At 38.5% G+C, this 15,840-nt stretch overlaps 1 protein-coding gene across 1 annotated transcript in view; it reads left to right on the forward strand.

The window, feature by feature from the left end:
* The first annotated feature begins 11,073 nt into the window (after window positions 1-11,073).
* The window catches only part of ODAD2 (outer dynein arm docking complex subunit 2), an 88,657-nt gene continuing 83,890 nt past the window's right edge, over window positions 11,074-15,840 (forward strand). The window contains exons 1-5 of the mRNA XM_074848862.1: window positions 11,074-11,297; window positions 12,394-12,551; window positions 13,906-14,101; window positions 14,678-14,784; window positions 15,243-15,379. Of these exons, the coding sequence (XP_074704963.1) occupies window positions 11,074-11,297; window positions 12,394-12,551; window positions 13,906-14,101; window positions 14,678-14,784; window positions 15,243-15,379 (822 nt within the window). The remainder of the gene's footprint in view (window positions 11,298-12,393; window positions 12,552-13,905; window positions 14,102-14,677; window positions 14,785-15,242; window positions 15,380-15,840) is intronic.

A 15,840-nucleotide genomic window follows, 5' to 3' on the forward strand; every position in this document is an offset into this window, starting at 1 on the left:
CCTGCACGTTTCAGTCACTGCCTCACTGTTTTAAGCTTCAGGATGTTTTATAGAAGGGAATCCCATCGGACAGGGACTGTGGCTCCATGAGGTGGCCTGGGAGAGTGCCTCAGAGCCCTGCACCCACACGGGCACCCCAGGCTCCCGAGAGGAGTGGAGGGGTTCAGAAACACCCCTGCACTCATCATTCCTGTTTGGCAGACTGAAGAGCCAAGCACAGCATGTCTGTATGTGCATCGCAGTGTGCTCACATAATCAGAAAGCAGTAAAATGTTTTGAGATTCATTTGAATATGGTCTCCTCTCAGTCTCAAATGCAACATATATAATTATCACCAAAAGCGGAGATGAAAAAAATCACCTGATCATCCTTTACTGTTATCAGTATGGCAGACAATGCCAAGCATTTTTAATTACTGTATTCTACTTCTATTAGAATAAAATTAAGCTGAATTTAATTTCAAAGTCTCAATACAGTGAGATTGCAAACAATTTCCCCCCCTGAAGATTCTACTCGATCCCTCACCATGTGGAGTATTTAATTTCAGTTTTGCTTGCTTTAAACTGAATGGAATTTTTGTACCAAGTTAGGACAGCTAAGTCCTTCCACGCAGAAAACTACTGAGCTCACTGGATATTTTTCTGTCATGGTGCCAAACCATACAGCAATCATGCTGAGGATATGGATGGAAGAAAGGTTGCTCTGCACAGTAATTCCATATAGGAATCACTATTGATTACAGTGAGGATACTTTATGGGTAGTGGTAAATTATGAGGTTTCTCTTGTAAGTGAGAACATTGATTTACATGAGTAATGCAAAGGCTCACAAGTAAGTTGAACTCAAACTTTAACTGTCAGCCGTAACACATCTATTTATACCACAGATCTGTGCTCAGCCACTTATATTTAATTACAATCAGTTGCGGTGCCTCCATTTTCTGTGTTTACTCAGAGAATCACATTTCTGAGGTCAAATGCAAAGACAGTTACACTGTAGTTATTTGAAGACATGCTTAGTTGTACATTCTGCATGTATCTGAGGACAGAATTTCTGGAGAAGAAAGGAGGGGTATGATTCGTCAGTCCTTCCTTACATGAATAAAATTTCACACACATCAATTTTAGTCAGGGCATGTCTGTGCTGCACAACACAGTGCTGTGGAGAGATAGCCAAAGCAGCTCAGAAGGAGCCAGCTTGGGTAACTGGAAGCAGTTTAACCACATTGCTTAGTGCTGCACACTGTCTAATTTACCCTGGTTTTTAGCAAAGTAAATTAGCTTTGGCAAAGCGTTGCACAAATAGACTAGCCTGCTTCCAGTCCATGAGCCAGCTTTGGCACCAACTTCTACACCATACTCATTGTGCAGTATAGCATATCTAGCAGGAGATGGAAAGGACTGCTTCTATAAAAATTTGCAGATTTGGATCCTAAAATTTTGTTCTGCACTTAAACATTTTAATGGCACAAAACTTTTATTAACTCTTATATGTCACTGCTTCAAATTTAGTGGTGTTACTGAACCAAAATATCAAAAGAATAAAATACCATTATAAATGAATCACTAAAGCATATCATTTTGGGCTTACCATGCTTAAATATGCTTATATTTACTTGACAGCAATAGCAAACTGCTAATTGGTAGTACATTTCTTCAGAATCTTAAGCCTAACTGCTTCTGAGCCCTGCCATACAAAAACTCTCCTTATTTCCAGTGTGAAAGGCTTTACCAAAATCAGAACAAATCACAATCTTTTACATTGAAATCGCAGCAGAAAAATGTCATTAATATACCTAAACTATTTTTTAGAATGTCACGGGTACTAGATTTTTTGAAAGAATCTGGTAAAAATCAAGTTCACCTGCCTGCTGTTTGACAGTATTGTTGATGGACCAAATTTTTCCTCCTGTGAAATCGATGACAGAAATCTACTGATGACAAAGGGAGCAGATACTGAATTCTTGCCAGGTATGATTTTTCAGCAGGGACAGAATCTCCTTCCATCTCTCAGAAACTATTTCAAACTACCCTGTAAGACAGTCTCTTGGCATCATAATCAGCAACCTTTTCAATACTGAAGCAATAGATGCTAACTTGATATTCCAGGAAAAATCACATTCAAACTATTCAGTGTTATTCTTCCCAAATCTAAACAGACCACATGTGCATGCATTTTGAAAAAGTGGCCTGCTTCATCCCCCAAATTTTACATTCAGAGTTGAAGGCTTGCTGGAAATCATCAGCTCTTATAATAAACTGAAATATTCATTTATGCATAAATTGGATGCACAAAGGATAGACTTTTTTAAAATAGACAGTTTTAATCTCCATTTCTGCTTGAGCTAAAAAATAAATGAAGATATAACATCTAACCCTTTCTACAATGAAATAAGTAACTAACAAAATGTGGGAGAGCTTCAGATCCTCTAGAACAACCTCCATGATTCTAAATTTCAACTAAAATGCTTGATTTTATACAGTTATTACCAGAAGAAGAAATGGAAAAAATCAGAGGAAAAATGTACCCATATGGAGGACTCTAATATCCATGGCACAGATCTTGAGAATAATACCAGAAAATTGGCTGAATTAACTGTATCAGAATGTACACTATGCAAGAAGACATGTATATGTAACACGCATTTCTGCTTCTCTCAGTAAAAATAATTTTGATAAAAAGGCAACTTTCCTCCCCAGTTTGAGGTTCTACTGTAGAAGGATTTGGAATGGAGCTATAACCCCTATTCTCATTCACGCAGGACTTATTTTTCATCCAAGCTAAGTGAAGATGTCAGTATCATCAAATATATTCTGTGGACTTGAAGGAGAGTTGCTTTTTTATTTAGTTTTGTTTAATAGCTCGCACAGTACAATCACTATGAAACAGAAATTTAGATAAATAAATTATTTTTCTACCAGGCACTGGGTTAACGCTCAACCTTGCAACATCCAACTGTTTCTCCATATTCGTTTTACAGCCAGTTGCTGCTCAAACCCTGTAGTGATTTGGCTTTATTCTGATCTCCACTCCTCTCACAATTTCACATTTTCCCATATAATATTACTGTACCACCATAAATGATAGAAGCAGTCTCTTCAAAACCAGATATTGCTCCAAGGTGCTTGAAATTCTGCCTTAAAATGACCTACAAAGAGGAGAAAACGCCCTGATGTCAGTCTTGGCTTTCTTTCTGATTATATAACGGGGGAAAAACGATTTGGACTTTTTTTATTATTTTTATGTTACTTTTCATAAAAACTATGCAGGGAATTACCCAGAATTACTATTGGTGATTGCCTAAGTAGTGAAATGGGGCTAGCACAGTAATAACTGGAAACTGAATACCTGAAAAGAAAAGGATTTAAAATTCTCTTTAACTATGTAGTGTCTTTTGCATGTTTGTATTAGCACCTAGTTTGAGAATTCGGCCTTCATGAAACAGCCAAACTCTCTTTCCCGATTAATATCACCACGTTACAGTCCAAAATACTTTCCACCAATACCTCTCATTTTTCCTCTAGGAAAAGAAATCCATAAACGGAGACTACTTATGACATTCTATTTCTAATTTTAAAACAATCTCCCTTTCACACTCCCACCCCAAAACAAACAGCCCAATCCTTTCTGCCTTCTTCCCCTTGAAAAGGGAGGCAATTTTTAGAAACCACTAAGAAAGCAAAAGGCATTTGGGCATGTCAGTAGCATTCACTTGCAAAGGGTTTTGTTTGAAAGCTAAAAATGCTGTCTTCAATCACAGTACAAGACACACTGTCTGCAGTATTACTTTTAATATCAAGTTATTTCAAATGCCTAGCACCACAGGCGAAACACATAACTAATAAGCATAGCTGGCAATTTTTCTCCCTACATTTAAAAATAATTCTCTGTTTTTTGTTTTACTAGACAGAAAGTCAAAACCTTTTCTAAATTACAAAGGTGAAAAGCGGTTCTGGATACCCCTGACTTAAAAGTAAGGTGCTCTAATTTGCAGGGTTATCACGTCGTCCATTCCACTTGGCACACACTATTTTGGATAAATATTCTGTTGTTTCTGTTTTGTTTTGATTGAATCTCTTCTACTCCGGAGAAAAATATCACTGTTGAAGTTCCATTAATTTTTATAATATAAATTAGAATGCTTGATTTACATTGAAGCCTTAAAAGGCTTCTTTATCTTTCTGATGGCTGTACAGAAACTGTACTAACTTTGTAGTTATAATCCACCCATAAAATTAATTCAACTAACCAATGAGCAAATTTTAAAAGCCATTATGTAGCTTCTATGAATACTGAATTGCTGAATAAGGTCAGAATAATTAACTAGTTCTAGAAAAAGCATTTTATATAAATATCAAAATGCACAGATATTCCTTCTCCCTGGAAAAATATAAGCAAAATTTTTTATACAGGGAAGAATCAATCAGAAATATAGAATCAGCCATTAATCCTTTCGGTGTGTAAGGGGTTGTACCAGTACATGAACAAATTAAGGTGGCTAATGGAGTCAATACTTTGGTGACTCCTCCTGTAAAAGTCAGCATTTAAAACAATTTAAAATTTATTCATATACTTAAATGACTCTACTCCAGAATATCTTTCTCTGAAGCTTTCTCTTTTGGTGTTATTATGTACACATATTTTAACAGCAGAAATTTCATATTACATGAAGAGGGAATTGAGGTTGAAGATGCAGAAAGATAATGTAGGAATTAAAAAGAAAAACCCTTTAATGTAATTATCCCCCACTAAAGTATTACAAACCCAGGAAAAACAGTCTAAATTTCACTGAAAAGATATTCCATCATGTTAAGGCCCCTGATAACCTGACCTATATCTTGTTCTGATGCTACAAAGAAAACATGTGAATGAAATCATTAAGTCTTTCAAAATCACAGCCTTCTAACCTGGTACTCCAAATATTACTATGACATAGTCACAGTCATCTAGTTATTACACCACACTGATTGTTTCTTCCAAATTATACTCAGAAATATTCAAAAGACCTGGGCAATAGTAAACAGAAATGAACAAAAGGGAATAAACAACCATCTACAATAGAGGGAAGCACAGTCTAGTAACACAGTTCATATTCTGAAATACTATATTCTTTACTGATAAAACCTTATTAAATCACATTCAATCTTGGACTGTAAACCATGATTCCCATCTGGAAGCCATTTCTGAAAAAGAACAGCAGAATCTCTGTTATTGTCATTGTTCAGAAAATAACTATCCAGATACTGTTAATCTATAACTTATTAACCATAATATTGTCCTGCTTTATTTTCCTTGAATATTTTTGAAGTAACTGTCTCTTCACCAGACAGCCATGCACAACATTGCATACCTCCTTGTCCCTTGCACTGAGTCCCATTTGAAAAATGGTCGTTTCTGTTTTTTAGTTTCTAGGGCCAAGACACATTGTACAACGTCCATTCTTTAAAAATCCACACTTCAGATCATTTGGCATTTTTAAAAGCATATAATTACTCAGAAAACAAGAGGTAAGTAGGAGATCACAACACAGAAATCAGAGACTCAGTGAAAAATGAGTACTCATTTGCTTTATAAGGATTAGGTTTTGAACATTGTTTTCCATAAAATCATGCTTAAAGAAAAGACATCAACAGATTCATCATGTCCTCTCCCTCTTTTTACATTCTCATGTAGGTTGCCTCTTGAGCTGAAACCCTGCCTTTCCACAAAACACTACTCCCTAATTAAAAAACCCCAACAACAAACTAACCACAGATTACAAGAATTCAAGATGCATAAAAATGTTTGTTAACAACTCTAGGCACCTGAATAGCGCACAAAATGAAACAAATGCAGCACAACTTTATTTTTTATTTCTCTTCCCTTTTCACCAAAACAGTAGGACTTTTGTTTTGTTTGCCAAAAATATGTAAATTTCACAGTAAAAAGAAATCAACAAATATTATCTTGTTTTCTCCTGATTTTCAGCTAGTCTGACAAACTGCCCATGAAGCTCATCAGCTAAACTTCTGATCAGAACATCAGAATATATGAAGGAATAGCTGGTTTTATTTACCTCGAATGGCTTTTTTGTCTTACGTAAGCCTCTACAACTGTTTTTTTACAACTTGTATTACTGCTCTACTTTAACAGTAATAATCTACACCCTATTTTACAATAATGTGAGGAAAAATATACAAGAAAAATTGCTTACACATTCTGGCTGCAACTTTGAGACTGTAAAAAAAATTTCCAATTGCCCTTCTCTCCATGTTAAGAAATTCTTCATATTCCCCATTTCTTTGTGCCAGTAACAAATGATCTCATCTTTGACTATGCTCAGGCAAACACTTTGACTATGCTCAGGCAAACACCTACTGTTTTATAAAATGTCTTTTACATTAAAAATGTTTAAAAAAATACAGTAAAAAGGCACTAGTACATAAATGTACTACTGCTAATTTATAGAATTAGCCAAACATGGTGCAAATGCTATCTCTGGGTGGACCCAGTTCCTGAGTAAGCTGCTTTTGAGAATACATTATGTCTTTACTGCCTGGAAGTTTTTGCATGCTGATTTTGAGTCACCAAGAGAATACTTTCATAATTCTTTAAGTGATTGCTTTACTCAACACTTTATCTTGCAGACAAAATTTTCTAAGATATCCATTTATACTCTCGTGCTAGGAGGTATTAATAGCATTGATCAATCAAATCTGGCAAAAGCAAAAGCAAAATTAAATATCCTTCAGTCTGGCTAAGTGAGGGAGTTCCTAAGTGCTTATTTTTTAGTGACAGCTGATGTAAGAAGGCATGACTTCTTGTCATCCAGCAAGACAAGCCTGAACACGACCACGGGAATCACCCAGAGCTTAACTACATAATGCAATAACTGCAGTAATGACTTGCTACAGACAATACGTGTCTGAAAACGTGCAAAAGACTATAGAGCACAGAGACTACAAACAGACAGCAGGAACAGAAATTGTTCATATCACATAAGGGAATGAGGGAAGAGCTTTGGCGCTGACGAATGCAGTTCACAGAACTCAGCGAGGTGTAGGGCAGTGATGCCAGAGTACTTGCATGTGAACAGGTACCATCTGGAAATCCCTGCACCCACAAACGCTGCCCTAGGCTCCCTAACCTTCTCACCTGATTTGAAGGTCAGGGAAAGAGTTCATGAGCAGCAAAAGTAATGAGATCTGATTTCTTATAGAATGATGTGCTTTGTTCCTTAATCTTCTGCTTTCTACCTTCTCCATAAAACACCCACTGGGCAAGGTTGAGGTTACTGCTGTTCTTATTAGCCAGCACGGTATGAACGAAACAGTTGGCTGGTTGCTACAGAACGTGATCTGCAGTTCATATGCCTGCCTTCACCTCAGCAAGGGCATTGCATTCCCCTCAATTCAACTACCTCAGGTTTTGCAAAACTTGTAGGAGCTTAATTATTTCCAAGATCACAACCTTCTGTGAAATACGGTTCAAATTTTCCAGGTTCAAAAATTACTTTGGAAAGAGGAAGATGATGGGAACCAAAAGACAGACACCACGTACTACAAGTATTTTTTTTTTCTTTAGAAATGGAATTTGATTTTATAAGGGCAAACTGCAATACTATACGCTTAAATCCTGCAGAAAGCTACAAACTCATCAGCTGAAAACTAATGGATTAAAAATTAGTTGTATTATTCAATTGCAAGGTGACAACAATCCCTAATATGATCTGAAAACAAATGCAATCCTAGAATGTAGCGGTTGAGGAACTTCCGAAAGAGATGAAGACTATTAATGCCATTGTAATGGGTCCAGGTGAAATGACCTTAGATACAGTGTCAAATCTATTTAAGAAAAACAAGCTCAGATTGGAACACAGGCAAATAAGAGATACTAACATGGTAAGAGAAATTAAGAACTTGTAGGCCGAGACTAGAGGTACTGAACTTTTTAGCCTAGCAAAGTGGAGTCTAAGAGAAAATACTCTAACTCAGAAACTGGGTGTAAGATCTAAGGAGGAAAGGTAACCATTGAAAATAAAGGACCAGTGTTGGTGCAAGAACAAATAGACACAAGCTAGTCATACAAACTGAGGTTAGAAATTAAATCAGATGGTTTATAGTCTTCAGAAGACTTAGAGTCTTCCTATAAGTGCAGCTGAGCTACAAACTCAGTATTTGCCTGCCACAAAGAAGAAAGGGGAAAAGCACCTCCAACCTCTAGACCATCCATAGGCCTTTAGCTTCTAATACCAGATCCCAGCAGCATTCCTCACTGCTGGCTTGCAGGACATGTTCTGCTTTTTCATTTTTTGACTTATCTGTCCCCACAGGAAGTTTCACTGGTAACTAAGCCTAAGCTAGTTAGCAAAGCTCCTTTTATAGCAAGTGGAGATGCATACTCTTTGAGGGCAAATCATCCCATTTATCTTCACCACCGAAATATCTTTCCTTCTTGCTGTTCAGTGGAACAGAATGATCTCATTTAGGAATTCTATTTCTTACTCCACCGACTTCTTGCTTAAAATACTCAGCTCTGTGTGAAAACTCCCTGTCTTCACTCCACACCACCCATGGTGGGGATACTTTTACTCTCTTTCACATTTTGCTGTTTGCACCTTCTGCCCATCAAATTCAACTTTTTAATAGTCATTATTTCAGTAAAGAGATTTAATTATTTCTGGAAATGCCTTCATACAGTATTCCATAAAGAAAAGAAATTGTATTGTCTTTACCCAGGCTTCTTACTAAAAATGCTTTTGTTTTCACCTAATCAAATGATTCATTTCCTAGCTTCTCAAGGTTATGCAGAGAAACAAGAAAAGCCAATGCTATTCTTAAGTCATTATTGTGCAGACTGCATGTACTTATCCGTAGCTACTGCTTGAAAGTTTCAGTAAGTAAAAAGTATATGGACAATCATCTCCATGAAAAAAATGTATTAATCCCACACTGTTATTCTTTGAGATACATCCCACACGACCTTCCTCATTATTAGAGGTTTCTTACCACCTGAGTTCTCGGTACAGTAACTCTTGGCTATGTTAACTCTATGATGCTGGGACGTCTGGGTACTAGTGTTGGACTGTCCTTGAAAAGGATCGTTTTCCTATGCCTTTGGAAGGACACATATACTGGAAAGCTGAACATAGCCTCCTAACTTCAGCTAGTGTGCAACAGGTAACCATTCCTTCCTTGGTCAAATCTAACTCCAATTTTTATCATCCGATAGGTATTTTGGTGGACCCAGATAACTGAACTGGAGGGGGGATTTACAGGTGGGAAGGGAAGTCAGAGAATATAGTTCTTATCAGCTCAGTGGTACAAAAGATGAGACAGGCAGGTAGGAGTGCAATAGCAACTTTATAACTTAAAAATTTATCCAGAGTGATGTCTCATTCACATTATGGATCAACAGCAGTATTGGGGAAATAGTGTTCATTTCCATTCTGTGTTTGGGATGCTTTATTTGCATCTATATAGTGTTGTGTTGTCCTCAGTATGTGAAAGGACTCTTATTCATTAGCACTACCCCTACATACTTCCTTTACTTCTTTCAAGAAACATTAATTTTCCATTACATTTTCTTTAACAAAAAGCATTTCAAGCATAATCTGTCACACTGCCTCAAGAACTAAAGTGGTCTATGTTAACCTTATTAATTAAAGCTGTTTTCTTGTAATGACTGAAAGCTAGTGAAAGGTTTAAACTATACTGGCTAAAATTCAAGCTAGAAAGTATTTGGTGGTCTTCGTTTAAACTCTAGTGTAAAGTAACTCTAATCACTACATTATTTAATTCCACACCAAAAACATATAGCCAGTTTTATTATTTTAAATATAGCTCCTCTTACCTTCTAATGAGAAATGTCCTACCCTTTAGCCTCAGCTTCACTCACTTCACCACCCAGCTCACAAACCCTCCTGCCTAGCACTGACCCCTCTGATGGCTCCCGGCCCCTTTCCCAAGTCAGAAATGTGTTTTGCACCGTGCAAGCCTTACTAAGAGGCCCCTACCGCGGCACCCCCGGATTCTGAGGGACACTGTGGACCGCGGCTGCAGCAGCGGCCACCCCTCGCACTCATCCACCTGCTCCGGGGTTCAATACCTCCGCCCTTCCCCTCAGGGCATGGCCCTCCGGGGCGCACCTCCACGGCGAGCACCCGCCGCCGCCACCCGGCCGCTGCCCGTCCGAGGAGGCGGCAGCCCGGGGGCAGCGGCCCGTCCCCACCGCCGGGCGCCGCTGGTGTTTACCGCCTCTCCCGGCAACGGCTGCCGCCGGGCCCCGTCCCCATAGCAACGCCGACGGCCTCGGCCGCGGCCCGAGCGGCAATGGCGGGGTCCGGCGCGGCTCGAGGTATGAGGGCGAGCGGTGAGGGGCGGCCATCCGCCGGGCTCCCTGCGTCCCTGGGGGGCTCCCTGCTTCCCTGGGGGGCTCCCTGCGTCCCTGGGGGGCTCCGCGCAGCCGCCGGGCTGCAGGAGCCCTCCGGCCTTCTACCGCAGCCTTGACCCAGCCTCTGCCCTGGCACGCCGCGCAGCGCGGCACGGCCGGGGCCATGGCGGACCCCCCGGGCTCCCCTGAGGGGCGAGGCCTCCCCGTGCCCGCCTCACTTCTGTGGCTCTCGGCCTCTCCGGGCTTGACGGGCGGGTCTCAACCCCCCCTTTTTCTTCCATTTAAAGAAAGTGCCTGGGGCGGTCATTGGGGGTTCTATGTGTCCGTCGGCCTGCATGTAGGGTGTTTTAACAGTGGGATCAACTTTACAAGGAGAACCTGAGAGCCGTTTGTTAACAGCCACAACAGAGGCTTTCGGCTGTCAGGTCCCCAAGTTTCTAATAGCACCAGGAACTAATGAAATAAACCCTGTGTTTTCACACGATTTCCTTATTTCTTTAAAATTTGCGAGTTGCCTTCTTCAGTTCCCCCTTCCCCACTTCAGGGGTTTAAATGAGTTAAAAGGATCTAATCATTCCTAGCTATGTTTATTTCAGATTATAGCAGCCACAGCATATTGCATTTATCATTTGAGAGATCAGTTTGGTCAATCTCTGACTATGTTTCTTTGCTAAGGTGTACACCTTTGATACTGGTTGAGACCATGGGAGCGGCATTAGCAAGAGCAGCTCAGTGGACTGCTGCTGGTTCTGGAAATGGCACACTCGAAATCACTCCTTTGAATGAATCTCTTTTAAATCAAATTATTAAGTTTGCAGAGGACTTCAGCACTAGACATCCTCAGGAAGCAGTATTTCTCTTCAGAGAGCCCCTTGAGTGGAAAACGCAACTGGACTGTTCAGTATTTGGAAAGGGTTACGAGATCAAGTAAGTCTGAAGTGCCACGTGTTTTGAAATGTTGGAGGTGAACTACGAAGCAAAACTGTGCTCATTTGTCATAAAGCCGTAGTGTATTTGAGAGGCTGAAATGGGTGGGGTTTTTACTGATTATATTGAAAATTTTGAGTTAAAATTTGTAGGATTTTTGAGAGTTTGAGACTATCTTGGTTGTGATACAGACATAGTTAATGATTAATACAACTTGCACTGTCTATTCCTAAGACTTTTTACTCCATGTGTCTAACAATGATTAACCCTGTGATTTCTGTTAGTGTTAGGAGTGGCTCCTGTGTGGTGGGTTGGCCCTGGCTGGCTGCCAGGTGCCCTCCAAGCTGCTCTGTCTCTCCCCCTCCCTCAGCTGGACAGGGGAAAAAAAACAATGAAAGGCTTATGGGTCAAGATAAGGACAGGGAGATCACTCACCTATTACTGTCATGGGCAAACCAGACTCTACTCATGGAAATTAGTTTAATTTGTTGCCAATCAAAAGTCAGAGTAGGATAATGAGAAGTAAAAATGAATCTTCAAACACCTTCCCCTGCCCTCTCCCTTTTTTTCTGAGCTCAACTTCACTCCCAATTTTCCCTGCATCCTTACCCCAGTGTGGCACAGGGGGACAGGGAATGAGGGTTGGGGTCAGTTCATTACACATTGTCTCTGATGCTCCTTCCTCCTCACACTCTTCCCCTGCTTGAGCATGGGGTCCCTCCCACGGGAGACAGTCCTCCACAAACTTCTCTAACGTGGGTCCTTCCCATGGGCTGCTGTTCTTCACAAACTGCTCCAGCCCATGGGGTCACAAGTCCTGCCAGCAAACCTGCTCCAGCATGGGCTCCTCTCTCCATGGGTCCACAGGTCGTGCCAGGAGCCTGCTCCAGGCATGGGGTCCCAGCCTCCTTCAGGTGTGTCCACCTGCTGATTTGCAGTGAATAAATTGGTCTACCTCAGAAGTTTTCTGACATACAGTTTAAAGAAATTGTATATGCTTTATCATGTGAAGCTTGAATAACATTCAAGATTCTTCTCTAAAATTTGCTGTTTATTTAAGTTCTTATTTTAAAAAGATACCATTTAATTTTTCTAGTGGAGCAACTGTTCAGTCTGAAGCCAAAGATAAAGATGGCCAACCATTGCTTCTTCTCATGGCATCAACTCTCAGAGTTCGCAGTTTTGACCAGCTGTCCCATTTGCTACAAATTGCTATGGAAAAAAAGTTAAAGGAAGCATGGGCATGCCTTGAAGGTTTCCTTTCTTTTTTTTTTTATATATCTTTCCTCTCTCTTAAAAAGTATGTCTTCTCTTTCATGTTTATGAAATATGAAGAAAGGCATGCCTTCGTTTTAAGTATACGCAAAGGTGTTGATTCATGAAGGTGGCTAAAGGTGCTGATGCAGAACTTAATGAAGTTTCTATTTCTACTTTTATTTTCACAGAAATCAACAACAGAGAAATCTGGAATAAAGTTAAAATAAAACTGTTGATTCTTATATACAAATTCATGTATACTGAGTAATACCCCAGCTATTGCAACAGACAGTAGGTTTAAATTTCTGAAAAAGAATGTCTTATTGGAGGCTAATAGCAGTTTTTCCTATGTTTGTAGTTTAATCCTCTTTTAAAATGTTACATCCTTAAAAAATAGCCAAAGAAAAATTTATATGCTTAAGACATTCTTACCTGCACAAGGTTCACAGTGAGCACTTCCAGGTCATTCTTACAATGGCTTTTAAAACATAGGTACGAGTACTTCTACTGTGGCATATTCAAGTCCTAGATTTTCAAACTGACAGGAAGATCTTTGATATGGTAAACTGGATGTCCTCTTCTCATTGGAGGTAGAAAAGATCAGTAATATTCTTTGGTAATATTAGTAGAAATTGCATCTGCAATACTAAAATATAAATGCTCATACCAGATCAGATTTCAGATCCATCTAATCCAGGATCCTGTCACTGACAGTGATCAACCATGAATAATAGGGAAACGTAATATGGACAGGGTATCATGCAGAGGCGTTCACGGATGCACTTCATTTTCAGGAACAGAGGAAAATAGTTTTGTAAAACCCATTGACATGCAGTTATGTCAGTGTTTACCGAAAAGAACAGCTGGCATAGCTGAGGAAGTAATGTGGCCATTGGGAATGCTGCTGGAAAACTTTAAAGATGTTCTTTTAACACTAGATCATATTTCCAAAATGATCAATTTTCAGTGAGTTAAACCCATTGATTTCCTGTTTTGGTGATCAGCCAGGCATGTTTTCTGGAAAGGGGGCTGTTGATAAAAGGAAGTATTTAATATTCACCTCTTGGTTGAATGAATCTTCATCTTTGTTGTGAAAACCAGTTTTGTTTGTTATGAAAAATTTCTTTTTGTTCTTAATATTGTCATATTTTTAAAATTACATTTCAAATTACAACAGAGGGATCTGAAAGAATACATCGTGCAGTAATATTTGAATAACTGAACATTATTAAAGTTCTTATTGTAAATTAATAGCATCAAAATTATTCAGTGATTGAGACAAAAAGTGTTTGTCTTGCATAATCATTTTTAACATAGTATCACATTATATGATTCTGTTTCATGTTTAAAGCTAACAGAGATCCTATAGGGAAAATTCTTGGCTCTGAATATGGGACCGTTGAAGGAGAAGATATGTCCATGTTGCATTTACTTGACAAAGTGAAAAAAGATGATGACCCTGAAACAGAGATGAAAATGAAAATCTTTCTTCTTCTTTATCAGCTGGATTTGCAACTGCTTAATAGTTCTTTGAAAGAAATTTCACAGTAAGTGCATTTCAAATGAAAGCTAAGCATATCAGCCAGTGCATTTTTTGGTTTTATTGTTAAACCAGATTGGTTTCAACCCACAACATGTGCTTTTGGTGTGACATAAAGAAATTTATTGAAATAACTTTCACTGTTCACTAAGTTATTGAAAAAAAATCTTTTTTTTCTGAAGATTTTGCTGTAGGTGTGGGTATGCAAGTGTGTGTCTATGAGTGTGAGTTTTTTTATTGCATATGTTTTGTGTTTTGGTAGCAAATTGAAGTCATTTGTACAAACAACAAAGTTACAGTTAAATATTTTCAAGTAAATGTTTATTTCTTTATGGAAGCATATTAAGTATTATGCTGAGTCTGTTTCATAGTTAGAAGGACTTCATATTAGCTGTGGAACTAAAATTGCACTAAACTAACAGATAAAATTAAGAAAAACAATGGAAGATGACCCATTTCCAGGTTTTTGTTGCTGCTATTAAGACTCAATGTAAAAGAAAAAAGTCATGTAGTATTCTCTTTTCATTTCTCTGAGTATATCCTTTCAATGAATACATTTTAGACCATTTTCTATTAATTGCAGGGACATAAGGCTAAGTCCAGCTGCTATAAATAATGAAGTGAATCTTCTCAAGAATTTCTCTGGGAAAGGAGGAGATACAGTACTGGAATCACTGGAATATACATCAGGTCCAGATCTGATCATATCTCACATTTATATATACCCTTATTAAAATACTTGACTTCTGTGTGAAATTTGCTAAATTAATTTCAATAATAAATGTAAAGTGTTTATTTCTACTTTAAAGTTATAAAGTAAAATAAAAAGTATTTTCAGACATGGTATACTGTTCTTCAGCATTTACTTACAGAAATAATCTCCAATTATATGAATATATTCAGTGGAAGTAGAGGAAGCGAACTGAGTCCCTGATCCTGAAAAGTGCTAAGCACATTTGCAGTTCTTGGTTGGATCAGGCCATGGGTCACAGAGAGCTTTGCATGATTAATTCCTAACCGTATGAATTCTTAAGAGTAAGGTATTGTTTGGGGAATTTGATTGGTATACATGTTATATTAATCGTCAAGTGTAACTATTAAAAAGTACTTTTAAACTGGATAGAAACACTAATGCTAATTGGTTACAGATTACATATTCTCTAATGGATGCCGAGCTCCTCCCTGGAGACAAGTGCATGGAGAAATTTGTTATTTAGTCATCAAACCACATGACACAGATCCTTTGTATGTCACTTGCAGCACAGCAGGAGTGTTTTTAAATGGAGTAAGTAATAATAAAGGATACCATGGAGTAATGAATATTTTTATGTGCTAAAATCAAAAATCAATCAGGTTTAGGGTAGCGGTATTGAGGCTGTAAGACCTGCAGAGCTAGTTTATTGATACAGAAGGAGAAGACAGTAATAAATGTATGCTAGTTTTCCCATATGTTTTGAATGCCTTTTCTGTAAGTTTTATACTAGGAGTGTGTTCTGCACTCTTTGCTAGCAGTGTTTGTTTAGTCTTTAAACGTGGCCTAACAGTCCTTCACACTATTCCTATTTAAAGGTACTGTGGGACTAGATGCCTCTCTAGTGCCTTATTGCTCTTGATCTGAGGTTTAATATTACTGTGTGTGGCTAATACAGCTTGCTTTTGTCTTTTTATGAATGATAAGCAGTTATTTCTCCTTTCAGTGGAAGCTTTTTAGAAATTACCTCTTTCTTTCTACTTTTTATTTTGGTT

The sequence above is a fragment of the Strix aluco genome, chromosome 1 (genome assembly GCF_031877795.1).
Source record: "Strix aluco isolate bStrAlu1 chromosome 1, bStrAlu1.hap1, whole genome shotgun sequence".
Lineage (NCBI taxonomy): Eukaryota > Metazoa > Chordata > Aves > Strigiformes > Strigidae > Strix > Strix aluco.